The sequence below is a fragment of the Amphiprion ocellaris genome, chromosome 2 (assembly GCF_022539595.1).
Source record: "Amphiprion ocellaris isolate individual 3 ecotype Okinawa chromosome 2, ASM2253959v1, whole genome shotgun sequence".
In the NCBI taxonomy this organism is placed as follows: Eukaryota; Metazoa; Chordata; class Actinopteri; family Pomacentridae; genus Amphiprion; species Amphiprion ocellaris.
In genome coordinates, this window is record NC_072767.1 from 28380239 (window position 1) to 28394814 (window position 14576).

A 14576-nucleotide genomic window follows, 5' to 3' on the forward strand; every position below is an offset into this window, starting at 1 on the left:
TTATTATTTTCCTCTCATTCTGCTGCCTTTTCTTTGCAGAGTCATGAATAATTTGTGTCTACGCCTTGTTGCTCGGTGACAGCTGTGCAGTTGGTTTGCAGTCTGTTTTTCAGATCAGGTGAATAATGAATAAGCCTGTGCAACAAAAGAGCCGTGTCCTATATGAGCCCTGCCTCTGCTGCTCTGTCCCGGCTTGGTTGGCGTGTCAACCGCCGGCGAGGAGACAGGTGAGCAGCAAAAAGTCTCTCTGATGCAGAAACTTTCCTATATTAAAGGTGTAAACATAAGACTCTTAAGCTTCTCTTCATCTCAGAGAATTTCCTGCATCTAAGCATAATATTGAGTGTTTTTTTTTCTCCAAAGCTTGCCATCACAAATCCTGTGTCTCCATCTGGTTATCTGACTTTGTAACTCGTCAAACCTGTGTGAAATCTGCTGAACAGAGCATGAGAGCAAATACCACATTGTTATTAGAATATACACAACAGGTCTGCGCACCCTCAGGGAAATAATCACATTTGCTCTCTGTCTATCTGCTCTTTAATAACAGCACAGTTCACCAGATGTTTTACCAGATATTCACACCTGTCAGCTGCGTGGGTGTGATCTTGATGTTTGTGTTGTTTTTTTATCTATGAGGTACCGTATGTGAAGCATTAATCATTATTTCCTTTGATGCGTCAGGCCACATATCAGTGTTGTAAATCTGATGATGGGGTCTGTTTTGAAAAGCTGTTGATCATGCCTCTTGGGTCTTTTTAAAGGCCTCATTACAAGAGTCTTCTGCTCAATAAGAGAACATTTAGAATGCTGGTTACACTGAGGTGTTTCCACATATATTCCAGTCTTTTGAAACAGTTTGCCCCATCAGAAGGATCTGACATTAAACCTCCTAACAGGCGAGTAAAGTCACAAAGGTTGTTTTGGTGCAAAAAAAAAATAAATCAAAACCAAACTCCAAAGTGTGTCTCTAAAGTCTGTCTTTTATAATTCATGTTTAATTTAGATGAATAATAGATCGTCCAAAAACCACAAAACCCATATCTGAACTTTCTAATTGCACAACTATGTCTGTCAGGAAAAATGAATCCGGTCATACCTCTGCATGTGCAGTATGCATGTGTGGTGGTGTGCACAGATGAGCATGTTGTGCACTTACAGACCAGGATGGAGGCCTAGATTTGAGCCTCAGACTGCAGTGCTCTGATTACTCGCCCGCTCGAATCGATCGGGCCATATTCTATTCATATTTGATAGGTTATGCCTCAGGGCAGCGGGGTAATGCTTTAAAAGAAAAATCCACCCATGCCCTTGGAGGAAATCTGGTCAGCCTAATGGCTCGTTTGAAGATTTTTGCTTAAAAAGATTCTTTCTGAGATTGCAGAGCTCCTGTTAGAGGGTGAGGAAATAAAACAAATGATTTAATTTGTGCATAACAAGCTGCTGTCCAGCTGCTCAAACAAAAGTTATGAGAGGAGTTTGATGTCACGAGTTTACCTGCGTCACACCTGAGGTAACCTACTTGCCTCAGAGGGTCGAGCTCAGGCTGCTGGCTGGAGGCTGCCTCAGAGTGTTAAAGGCACTTAATGGCAAACTCAGCTTCATTTCAGCTGGAAGAAATTCCCCAGTGAACACATTCTGCTTCACTCACTCTGAACAGATCAGCTTCTATCTCAGTAATTTATCTAAAGCTTTGTAAAGTCCTTTATATACAACCTCTCTATTTTTTTTAATGTGGATGTGTTCTAGCACACGACCTTTATTTTTATTTAAAGAGAATAAACGCAGTGACTCACTCTGCACCGAGGTTCCAGTAAATCCTGCTTTCAATGAGCCTTTTCCTGTTCTCCTTTAGTCTGTTCATCTTGGGATTTAAAATATTCAGTATTTTCGCAGGCCTGGATGTTGTACGATTTTGGAGGAAGTGAGGCATAAAAAAATCCTTGTGAGTCAGTGATTTCAATCAATGTTAAGAGAAGGCGATTAAGTGATTGTTCCTCTTTTTTCTCTCTTTCTTTTCCTTCGTTGCAGATGAGACACTGGAAGAATCAGGTTATTAATAAGGCTGTTGTTTATGTCTTTAAGCGATGTAGTGTCACCTAGCCAGTTTTATCAACAGTACCAGAGTGACTGTACAGAAGCAAGAGAATGTTTAACATAATAAGGACACTACCTGTTTTTTTTTAATTTACTGTTTGAAAGATCATTTCTTTTATTTAAGATCATTTAGCAGCATTTCAGTAACACAAACATTATCCTTCTCAGGATCACAACTGCCTTTTCTTCCAAAACTCGTCCCTCCTCCACTCCAAAATAACAGCCATGAGGGTAACAGGCATTAAGTTAACGGTTAAATCTGCTCAGGTTGTTTAAGGTCCAAACACAAAACTGCAGTGGTCAAAACAAACAGCCGCCTCTGGGCAATCACAATCACAGCAACAAGATGGTTAAAAGCCTTTTGTTTGCCTGTTAACACTATGAAAATCAAAGCTCTCATTAGATTTTAGTTTTGCTTTTAGATGGATTATGAAAGAAGACAAGAGAAATGTGAATAAACCCAATGCCATTAAATTACCACTAATTATAATAAGATTTTTGCTGTAATTTTGGTGATGAAACCTGACTTAAATGAGGTTTAAAATTTGGCCTACCTGTCCATTATTTCTTTATTTTCTTTTGAAGAAGTCTACTTTTTGATTTTATTGCTGTTTTATTTCCAATAATAAAAAAAATAAATCAAGCTCAAATACAATGGAAAAGAAAGTTTTATTTTGTAAACGACAAAATAAAAACATTTATTTGGACAAGAAAATGTGCAAAATGGACAAAGGGAAGATAAGAGTGAGGCCCTCCTGTTAGTTAAATCACACTGTTTTGCCAGCATCTCTGCCAGCTGAAAACAAAACACCTGTTCTTTGGAGGAGCGCAGATTTTCATCTCTTTCCAGCCAAGGGTGTGAGCACAAATATTTTGGGTTGAAGACATACACACGATAAATAAATGTTATCGTGCTTCATCAAATCACATCTGCATTGTTATTTCATTTACAGTTCACAGCTTATCTCTGGTTTTCTGGGCCTTTATATCAACCTGCAGGAGGTTTAGTGTTGCTGATGTCTTCACACCGCAGGATCGTTCGTTTACTCTTTTTCCTTAATAAAATAAATAAAAACATCTGCAACCTTTAAATACATTTTCAGTTCACTTTGACAAAGCTAAAAGTCGATCAAAGTGGAATTTGATTTTTTAGAAAATGTCCTCAAGCTGGACGACTGGACGGGGAAAGGCATTAAAACGTCTTTGTCAGATTTTCCTCACTCGTTTCATTTAAATATTTTAAAGTCAGACACTGGAGATGTGTTTTTTTTGTGGAGTTTTTTTTTTTTTTTTTTTTTTTTTTTGGCGATGCTTCATTTCAGTCCGTGCTGCGTCTCCTTGTGTCTCCTCAGATCCACCTTTCTTTGGAAACCTTTGCCGCAGAGGTCGCAGCCGAACGGTTTGTATCCGGTGTGTTTCCTGCTGTGTGTGATGAGGTTGGAGCTCTGACTGAAGGCTTTTCCACACACCTGGCATTTGTGCGGCTTCTCACCTGTTTAAAAAAAAAGAGAATATTTTTATCAAACACTAGATTAATCATTTTCACCACATGCGTAAAAATCGGACTTTTACGCACAGGTGCGCTCTGTGACGCAGAGATCCTTCAGCCCCAGCGCAGATCAACAACAACTTAGGTCTACCAATTTTTTTTTTCTTTCATTTTTTTTTTCTCCACTTGCCTGTGTGAATGAAGGTGTGTTTCTTCATGTCTGACTTCTGGTGGAACCTTTTACCGCAGTACTGGCAGGGGTAGGGTCGCGTGTCGGAGTGAATGAGCAGATGAGTCGACAGTGTGGATGACCGCTTAAAACTTTTACCGCATATTTTGCAGTCGAAGCTTCTTTCCTGAAACGTGAGCAGAGGCCGCTTTAGTCATGATTTCAAGTCAGCGCAGTCACATCTGACAGGAAAGCGAGTTGACAACAAGATGCAGATCCAAATTTTAAAAAACAAACAAAAAAAAAAAAAAACAGGCGCGAACAGCAGAATGCGGTTTCTGAAGTTACCTGAGAGTGCACGGCTTTGTGTTGCTCCAAGCTCACTGCGTGTCCGAAGGTTTTACCGCAGATTTCACACGCAAATGGCCTGGTGCCACTGTGGGATCTGCGAACGTGGACTTCTAAACCGTGCGGGGTGGAGAACACCTGAAGAACAGACAAGAAAATTAACGTGAAGAAAGATTTGGAATAAACTTGTAAAGAAATTAGATTCTCTGTTATTAAATGTTGTTTTATAGGTTTATTTTTGGTCCTCAGGGAGGTCAAAGGTCAACCACAGAGCAGGAGCAGTGTGTGTTTACTCAGAGGCACCACTAACCATCTGAGCTTGTAAATCAAATTATACAATCATCCTTAAGTTCACATGAACAGAGGCTGTGTAGGCCACTCCATCCTCACCTTACTGCACTTGATACACTTGTAGGCACCGTTGAGGATGAGACTAGAACACAGCAGGTCAGACTGGGCCTTTGCGTTGTGGCTTTTTCCGCTCAGACCTGCATCAGGAAACAGCAGAGCAGCAGCAGCAGCAGCGGCAGCGTGCCTCCTGTAGTCACCATAAGCTTCTTCACCCAGAGCCCGGTCTGCATACAGGGCCGGATGGGCTCCTCTGTCTCCGTAGAAAGCCATGGCTGCCGGGCCTCTGTCCACTTCCAGACCTCCATGATGGAGGCTCTGCTGCACCAGGGGCCTCGAGTAGGTACTCCAGGCGTACGGCCGGAAGGGGACGGTGAAGGGCTGAGTCTCATCCACCAGAGGAGAGAGGGACTTCTCAGAATCAACTGTGGAGAGGAGCGGATGAAATTTTAATGGAAGCAGTGACACGGCTGAAGAGGGGCATTTCCAAACCTCCCAGGGCCTCAGAGGGCAGATAGACGGAGTCATGCAATGTTCTCTCAGAGAATTCCCAGATGATGATTGTTGGGGGGAAGAAGGAGTATCAGATGAAAAAGGAGGTGATGTGTATTATATTAAATCAATAATTGATCATCTGGCTTCAGGTTATTTCTAACCTCAAAATACTTTTATGTACAAATAAGTGAAACCTCTTTGACAAAAAGTGTCATCAGTAATTATAAATTGATATTACAGAATGGCAGGTAAAAACAACAAAACCTGTAAATTAATTATAGTCTGCTACAAAGGCCTCATGCTGCCGTGATCATTTTATTTCAATAAAGTGTGTTTTATGGTTTCCAAAACATGCTAAAATATAAATATTTTAAATAGACAAAATGTAAATACATCAAAATATTCCTACTACTCGGAGACCTGTGTATCATCCAAATAGGTTTTACTGTTTGGCCCTTTAATCAGTGTATTTATGAACTGCTTTGCAGGATCATGGATGTTTTGTTGTTCCTACCCGGAGACGCAGATGGAGACGGAGGCCTCCAGAAGTCCTCGTATTCCGGGGAGCGGCCGCACAGACTGTCGGCGCAGCTCAGGGGAGACTTGGGAGAGAAATCAGCGGCGTCGCCCAGATGGGAGTCCGGGGAGAGGCCGTAGGTGTCCACCGACAGGTCGGTGTCTTCTTCTGGGAGCTTATCTGGTTCTGATCGGAGACACGGAGGACAGTCAGCATCTGGGACTCGAGTAAGGTCAGTCTGATGTTGTTTTTAAAGAATATTACAACTAACAGTGATTATGAATTTAGCTATAAAATTAAAGATGAATTATTTTTTTAATGCGTAAAAATACAGAAGGGTTTTACCCCACTACTGAAGAAAAATGTATTAAATGTATAAACAATAGTGCTACAGTAAAGAATTTCAAAACGTGCCCCTCTAAATGTCATATTTAAATGTAGCTGTTGAAGGAAATTATTTTTCGTTACTGTGCATTTTCAGGTTCTGACTATATAAATATCTGTTATTTATTTTTCACCGTTTTAAAGGGAACTGTTTTCAGGCCCTTTAAATAAACTCTTTCCATGGTATTACAACTGCTAAATCAAACAGTTGAAGTTTCTCTTTGCCTTTTATGATTTGGAGATTTTTAAGATAATATTGTTCCAATAAAATGTAGTTTAAAAACTGTGTTTATGACTTTTAGAAATATAACTTATTCCTCAAATGGGATGCAAAAGGAACAGATAATGGCGCATTTTACGCACGGAGGAATCTAGATGAAAACAGGATTCTTGTGCATCTTTACCTGAGCATATGTGCGCCAGAATCGTGTCCAGCCTGCTGTAGTCATCCTCAAAGCTCCGGGGCTGGTGGTAACTGTGCGCCTTCTTGCTCTTCACCAAGAAGGACCGAGGCATCTCTGCAGTGAGAGCGGACAAATCAGTGATGATGATAATAATCCAGATGCTGAGGAGTCCTCCTGCGTCCTCTCCAAGATGCGATCTTCACTGGTGCTGGAAATGTGGCTCCCAAGTGTTTTTACAGATTGAAACCTGACCACGGAGCATGCGCACAGCGTCCGTCCCGCCTGCCAGGTGTCACCCGGACAGGTGTCACAGCATCTCCACCTCCTCCTCCTTCCAAAAAATATCCGCTTGCAGCGTTTTAGTCTGCGCGTAATGCAGTGACAGGTGATTGGAAAGCCGTCTGCAGCGGGGGCGACTTCTTGTCACAGAAAATTCACTCATTTCAGGACTTTAGTCAATATAATGACGGCGCGTTTTACCTCTGCCCTGCATTTCTTCCGAGAAAGGCCTGTGAAGCGAGCAGCAGATATGCGTAAGAGTAACTTCGGGGTGAAGACTTTTTTTTTCTAGTGTTTCACCGCCTGGAGCTGCTGGTCCTGGTCAGGATGCAGCTCGTGTCTCCAGAGGAGCCCGTGGCACCAGGGGAAGTGATACACGCTTTATCTGCGTCTTTCTTAATCTCTGAGAGGGGGAGAGGAAACGTGGAGGCGCACCCCGGGGTGTCTCTAGCTGAGAGGTTCAAGTAGCACGTAGTGGTAAAACAGGGGCGGGGGAAACTATCTACGGAGTCCTCTTATTCTAGATCATGTAGTAATACAATTAACTTAAGAGGACAAATAATAAGAAATTCAGTACAAATCCTCTCACTTAAGTTTACTTTGAATCTCCAGTGGTTTAAAGCTCATCTGTGCAGCTTTGTGATGGTCAGCTGAAGCCACAGACTGTTATTATGCGACAGACACTCGCCGTCCTCACGCCCGCGGTGACAGTTTCAAATTTCTCTGGGCTTTATCCTCTAAAGGAAGAAGCACAATTTGTTTTCTGTTCACTCAAAACTCAGATTAGAGTCTCTGTTTGTCTTTTTGTTCGGTGCGTAATGACGCCAGAGGCTGCGTCCTGCAGGTGCAACGAATCAGTCCCCAAACCTTAACAAAGTGACTGGATGCACTTTGATTACCAAGAGTCACAATGAATAAAATCTACTCGATTTTTTTTTTTAAGCAAATATTTGTGTGATCTTCTTATAATCATTATAAGATTTATAGGTCTTGGGTCTCCGCAGATTTGTTTTCGCTCACTGGATGAGGTGGACATTTTTACGCACACATTTATTTATCACTAAACATTAAGGAGAAATTTAGAAGATTCAGTGCAGTTTTTGGGGTTTTTTTTTCGTGAGCGCAGTCACAAGCTCTTTAATGTCATCAGATGCATTTGTGCTGTCAGATAGAACTCAGGCCAGTTCTTATCAGTCAATGAAGGGCAGGAAATCAAAGGGCCACATGTCCCGGCTCGATTAGACGCATCACGGCATCCAGACACAGTTTTTGGTGAAGATATGAAGCCCGAACCGACAAAAGAGTTTCACCCAACTGTAGCATCCTGCCGTCACAACACAGTTAAATACACACACGTCCAGAATAATATTGACCAGTATAATAATGCACATGTATTTAATTTTATTATAATCTAGACGCAGCTCTGCGGAGATTTGATTGTCGCCGATGCGCGCGTCTACTCGTTTAGCACCGCAAATAATAATTCCTGTGTTATTTCTGCAGAATGTGTTCAAATATTTTTTTGCTCTCCGGTGAAATTCAGCTTTAAAAACGCCTCTGCACGTGAAAACACCAAATGATTCATGCCTCCCACACGGCACCGCAGTCTCTGATTCAACGCGTTTTGGTCGTAGTAAACATTTAAGGGCGCACCGCGCAGAAGGTCAGCTGGATATAAATCTAATTTATTTCTTTATAAAACTGGAGGGTGTAACATCCCTCTATACTAAGTATTATCTGTTTAAATGAAGACTCAGAGTGTAAATCCGAACTTTTAGAATCGGCTTTTATGAGAGAACTGCAAAAAAAAAAAAATAACTGAATTCGTCCTTACCATCAGCATTTAAAATAGCTGAACAAACCGACTCTTTCACTGCGCCACATGCGTGTTCAAAATATCCGCAAAATAACAGCATCAGTCTCTGCAAAACAAAACCCAGCATCACACAGAGCCGTCCATCTCTACTACATTCTGCCCTCAACGTCTAACAGAAAGTCATCATCAGCATTTTAATACCAACCTGCTTAATGTTTCAGTGCCCGAGGAGAGATGCGCTTTTAGAATGTGGTTTTCTGCATGAAATGATTAGTAGTTGAGGCTCAGCTCTAAAACCGCGAGAAATCACTTCCTGAAAGCAGTCAATCTTAGCAAGAATCTTCAGAGGAAGGCAGCTCAGACTAATCATCCCACATGTGCTCTCAGTCATCTGAACACATTTCAGTCTGATTGAAGCTCTGCATTAACATGAACACAGACACCGGGAGAAGAGTTTATCAAACATTTTATTGTGAACTCATCGCGCGCACACACACACACACACACACACACACACACACAACAATCTCATTTAGTTTCCAGAGTGTGCTCCATAGTGTTGCCATGTGTCCTTACTGCAATGCAGACTTGAAAAAAAGTGCCATAATGTGTTCCTCTCCCATTAAACAACTCAGGGTGTCTTCATCAGAGAGACATTTATCATCCTCCTCCTCAGCTCCAAGTCTGGATCTCGTGCCTCCTGGACACTTCGGCTGCGTTCAGTGTTAGTGTTCAATACGGACATTCAGAGAAATTCAGTTCCAGGTCGCTGCGCATGAAATGGAGTGGAACTGGCTTGTGGACGAGCACAACACGGAACGTAGTGCTTGCTTTGGTAACACTTGGCAACTCCTGATTCAGCTCCAGATTGTGTTATATGTTATCTCAGCTCCATCTCCCAGTTCAAGTTCCCTCGGACTGTCATCCGTGCAAGTTTGTGATACACAAAACATATAACAGACATGACTCATGTTTGACTCAACGGCAAGAGTATGTGCTCAGTTGACTCTCTGCGTTCTTCTCATCATGAAAGTGGAGTCAGGATGCTTTCAGAGAACAACAGCAACAGTAGCTAAGTAATAAATCTGTCCCCTCTCTGCGCTTATTCATGTTAACTGCTCTGATAGCTGAAGGCTTCTAATGAACGGAGACTCTTCTAACAGGAAGCCACCTCACTCATCTCAAAAGCAGGATCTGTCATTAATAAACTAAGTTATATGTCCCTTTTTCTCAATTGTACAATATATTCTAAACATCAGATATGCAATAGATACATATGTTCAAGTTCAAAGTGAACTGCAGGGGGAAAAAAAACAACATAATACACATTTACATATCTACATGTATGCAGATGTCACACTGACCTTGTGGTGAAGGTGTGTGACATGTGCTTAAGGCCATCGCTGGCTGCTAGAAGCAGCTTTGATACCAAGCTCTGACCAAGCTCATCAACACAATAGATACACACACACTCAAACAGCACTCGTATGACTGTGCCTCTGCAGGACACAAACGTAGTAGTAACGGCATCAATACATTTCTGATGTTCATTTATAAAATGCTTTAAAAATATAAAAACTTGTTGGATGAAGTGTGTAATGTAGCATAAAACATTTTATTGCACAGTCTCTTTCTCTGTGTTGTACCTACAGGAGGCGTCAGAGGAGTGACAGACAGACCGACAGACCACCGCCTCCCCCATTTCCTGTCTCTGTGGCCCGGTATAGTTTGATACGCTCCACGATTTTAAATTCTCAGCTGAGGTGCAGACTGACTTCGGTCAGTGCTGCTCAGACAGACAATGCTGCCTCCAGGGGGAAAAAAAAAAAAAAAAACCACTACAAAAAGGGAGGTAAACAGCGAACTAAATCCTGAAGTGTGATTCTCATGATATGACATGATGATGCATTTCCTCTATGAAGCACAGTGTTCCAGATCCAGACGTCTCCTCTGAAATGGCTGCTGCAGACACCCTCCTCGTCCTCGGTGGGTGCTGACAGCCTCCGTGTCGATGGTGGCGGCCGGTGCTGCTCACACAGTGGTGGACTTGTGGCTGCTGCTCTGAGGCACTGAAAGCCGCAGGGCCTCCCCGTCCTCCTCCTCCTCCTCCTCATCGCTGTCGGTGTCCACCAGGTTGGGACGCAGTCTGATTCGGCCGCCGCTCCTCTGCTGGGGGTTCTGGAGGGTGGAGTCCTTGACTCCGTCTTCATCTGAAGACTGGTAAGACTCATTATCCCCCACATAGTGATTGACGATGTGGATCCCGTCAAAGGTGGGCTGGCTGGCCAAGCCCCTCTGCCCTTTTAAGCAGCGAATCTGTGAAAGCGAGCACAGCGAGTAGTAGGAGCAGCACAAACTGTTTAATCGTGCAGGAAATAATGAACCAACACGTATGGAACTGGCAGGTTTGTGCCGACTGACAGTGTCAGATCCACTGTTGAAGGTTAAAACACTACTGATGACTGTATTTTTCTCTTTGCAAGTCTTATAAAACAGTGACGGCATTTCTACATAACTGTCATCTGAATTGGAAACAAACTTTCAAAATGTGGCAAATTTAAAAGCAGAAAATGCAAATTAGCCTTGTTCATGAATATGTTTCCTCTCTGAGAACATGAATACAGTGATGTTTCTGTTGTGAACATCTAGAGAATGATTTAGATGGAAGACATTTGAGGAGATGAAGTCTACACCAAACTCAAAGCATCCTTACGAGAACAGTCCCGATTAAAAGCCCTCAAAAAACATCAGTAACACTCAACACCTGAATCTCTCAAACTCCAGACATTGATGGAACATCCTTCTGTTTCCAGCTGTAAGGCCAATTTGACAATGGAAGTCTTTTACAGTGTTAACGTTGTCCAATAACATGAGAAAAAAATCCAAGTTAATGGCAGCAGCTGTGGTCTGAGATCTACTATTATCACATTTAAAATGAGCAAAGGCAGAAAGTGGCCTGGATCTCCATTAAAGACAACAAAACAATGTAAAAAACAATAGAGACGGCTGCTCAACGCCAGCAATTTCTAAGAGATTAAAAGAAAGACCAACAGACATGATATAAGCCAACTGTAGCAGCCAATGATATTTTGTCAGCATCACTGGCACAAATATAAGGAGATGTCTTTCACAAACGTAACATGCAGGCAGCAATTCAACCAAAAACATGAAGGAACAATGCAATAAGATGTGAACCCGTGTCATACTGCACACCTACAGTGTCTTGTTTCAATGCCTGGGATACGTGAGTTCAGTAAAATGTACCATTGTGTACAGGGAATACAAACAAATGGTGAATCTGGGATAAAACTGAAAGAGAAAACAAAACGGTTTTGCAGAGTTTTCAGTCCTATTTTGTTTCCTGGGGTTTCTATGGAGCTGTTTCACCAACGTCCACAGTTACTTTACTTTCTGTCCATCGTGGATTCTTCATGCAAACTCATAAAACCAGTTTGGTGTGTATACTGCCATCTTTGGTCCCTTTTCCAGTGTGAATGCTCAACAATCAGTGTGCAGTATGGCTGTGGTACAGAGCTAATTTATAATTCTGTCTATATATGACAGTTAGCTCCATGTCAGACTCTATAGAAGATGGTTCCTGGTTCCCAGTGCAAAGTTCAGGGAAGTGGCTGTTTTATCAGAGATGAACCACAATAATTTTTTTCTTGTCACTGCACAACAGTACAACAAAATTTATATTGCTGTTCCTGAATGGTGCAACTGCAAAAATAGTTGCCTTAGTCCTGACAGGTTTTCATTTTAAAATATCTAACTCCTGCTGCATTTATGAGTAGCACTTACACTACTCAGGCGTTTTAGGGCCCTGAAACGGAGACTTTTGCAAACACTGCTGAGCGTGTATTGGTTTGAAAACTCCATGGCTGAGTTTGAGTCTGGACAGGCAGAATGTTTCCTCTCTGATTAACTGAACATTGAATAATATAATAATAATAATATTAATAATGAATTCCATTCTGGTAGCACCTGTTCAGGAAATCTCTGCTCTTCCTTTTCACTGTTGCTGTTCTTCTTCGGTAAGCAACCAAATACAAATGGGCAACAGCACTTCATGCTCAGAGTGCAAGAACGGTCATGTGATATGTGTTTTCATACATGTAAATTTCCCCTGCAAATTTCCCCTTGTAGGACTAATAAAGGATATTCTATGCGTTATTCTACATCAGTACGACAGCAAATTTTTCTGAAACTGAGCTCAATACTATTCTGTATGGTTGGAAACTGTGTAGAAAGAGGCAAAGAAGGTGGCAACAGGAGGCAGGAAGAGATTATTACATCTAAATATGTAATCTTGAGACACACGGGAAGGTTTTAGGGGTTAAATCAATGACCAGTGAGGGACTTCAGGGTCTGGGTATTCGTAAATCATTTCTAAATCAAAAGTGAGGCAAAAGAAAAAAACAGTCTTTTTGTTTCAAAACCAAACACAGGAACACTTTTGGCTGTGTTTGAAAAAAACAATAAAGTCCTTTTTTGGGCAATTCCTCTTTTCATTTTTCACCTGGAAACCAAAACACAAAGTCTTGTATTTTTTTAAGACTTAAAATCCAAAATGAAATCACGTGTTCCAACTCCAAAAATTCTCAAATTTTTGAATTGTCTTTTTTTTTTCCCATTTTCATTTTTATTTCAGCATTTTTGGTTATAAAACAAAGTACAGAAACATGTTTTTTTGGTTTCTGAATGACATAATTTACGGTTTGTTGGGCGATACCCATCCATCCATTATCTATACACCGCTATATCCTCATTATGGTCGCCGGGGGGGGGCTGGAGTCTATCCCAGCTGACTTGGAGTGAAGGCAGGGGACACTCTAGACAGGTTGCAAGTCCATCACAGGACCACATATACGGACAAACAAGCCCTCTCGCATTCACACCTATGGGCAATTTAGAGTAATCAATTAACTTCAGCATATTTTTGGACTGTGGGAGGAAGCCGGAGTTGGACGATACCCATAACTTTAAAAATGCTGTTTGTATGACAGTGAATGTAACTACGGGCTTTTCTCTTGAAAGAAGCAAAACACTTTGGATAAAACTCACACCTTCATGTGGCTTGTCCAAGTATGTTTTTTCTATGTCTACTTTGCCTCCTTGCTGTTGCACCACCTTGAAAAATCTGATGGGGTAAAACACAACTGTAGTAGTAGTTAGTTTAGTTTTTTTTGCTTGGTTTTGCTCCACTGGCCAAGGGAGGGAGCCGTGACGTCATTCTGAACACAATCAAAACAAAAGATGACAAGATTTACGCTTTCTCTCTAGCATTTTCTATCAGCGTGTTTCAGTTTTACAAGCTTTAGATGGTTTGAGAGCAGAGCCGCTGCCCTGAGCTTTGCTATGGAAGCATTCGGTACCATCTCCGACGCAGCGACTCAAACAACACAAACTGGGTCTGGATGAAGGGTACACAGCCAGTGAGGTGATGGTCAACACGAGGTCAGGTCTGAAACACTGGAGGTTACACTGTACATCTGAAAAAACTCACCTGGGTCGGCCTGCCATGCAGCAGACAGACATGTAGAAAAAGATGCATTCAGAGACAAGTTCAGAGCACAGGACACAGAAAACACAGATTACCAGAAACAAGCCTATATTTACCTGCACCTGTCTAAACTGTGAATATAAACTAGTCTACCTTCCGCTTGTTGCCATGTAAAAAAGGAAATTGTGATGGAATCAACATCTGACTGGCAGCAGTCAAAATTTCCAGCAACATGATGCAGGCTTTAGCTGAAACTGTGAGGCGGAGGAGGGGGATGGTGGGTTTTGTTGCTGAAACACTCTAATTTTAGGTTTGCTCACCACAGACACTTTAGTTAACATGATTCATAGGAGGCCACTGGTGAAGCTCAAAGATGACCACAAGGCAAAAGTGATTGTCTGACTGTGAATGCACTGCCGTTTGTTTCCAACATGTGACACTGGTCAAGAAGGAGGACAGGACTGAACTAAGAGCAAAGGTGATAAATAAAGGTGCCTCTGGTAGTGACATTAAGAGCAAACACTTTCACTTCTCTGACATCAGTTAGATTCATCGTGTTATTCGATATCTAATTTTTGCGCTCTGAATGTACGTCCATCTTTGTATCTTGGCTCTACGCTGTGGTGAGCTTTCTTCTTTGAACATCTGTAGCGTATTTGTCAAGGTATCTGCAAGAGGTGCGGAACTCCACACAGGAAGTCTCTGGGTGTAGTTGACACTTCTACTA

At 41.9% G+C, this 14576-nt stretch overlaps 2 protein-coding genes across 9 annotated transcripts in view; both read right to left on the minus strand.

The window, feature by feature from the left end:
• Positions 1-2747: 2747 nt before the first annotated feature.
• gfi1ab (growth factor independent 1A transcription repressor b) lies at positions 2748-8671 on the minus strand. The gene is made up of 7 exons (XM_023287494.3): positions 8552-8671; positions 6252-6365; positions 5461-5649; positions 4494-4876; positions 4104-4241; positions 3777-3942; positions 2748-3589 (listed from the first exon to the last, which is right to left on the minus strand). The coding sequence occupies exons 2-7, from the start codon at positions 6361-6363 to the stop codon at positions 3411-3413; spliced, it is 1167 nt and encodes a 388-aa protein (XP_023143262.2). The 5' UTR covers positions 6364-6365; positions 8552-8671; the 3' UTR covers positions 2748-3410.
• Positions 8672-8795: 124 nt separating this feature from the next.
• evi5b (ecotropic viral integration site 5b) overlaps positions 8796-14576 on the minus strand; it is a 44903-nt gene continuing 39122 nt past the window's right edge. For 7 of the 8 annotated variants that reach the window (XM_023287491.3, XM_023287493.3, XM_055017324.1 and 4 more), the window contains one exon: positions 8796-10662. In XM_023287491.3, coding sequence (XP_023143259.1) covers positions 10378-10662 — 285 coding nt within the window. In that variant the 3' untranslated portion in view covers positions 8796-10377. Of the gene's footprint in view, positions 10663-12979; positions 13863-14576 lie in introns of those variants that run through there. The other variant, XM_055017329.1, reaches the window with a different exon arrangement.

What these genes read in the sequence shown, in the direction of transcription:
- gfi1ab (XM_023287494.3), bottom strand. Translation starts at nt 6,363, where the DNA reads ATGCCTCGGTCCTTCTTGGTGAAGAGCAAGAAGGCGCACAGTTACCAC. An exon ending in TCTGGCGCACATATGCTCAG is followed by an intron (nt 5,650 to 6,251) that starts GTAAAGATGCAC and finishes GTCTCCGATCAG; the next exon opens with AACCAGATAAGCTCCCAGAA. An exon ending in AGTGTATCAAGTGCAGTAAG is followed by an intron (nt 4,242 to 4,493) that starts GTGAGGATGGAG and finishes TCTGTTCTTCAG; the next exon opens with GTGTTCTCCACCCCGCACGG.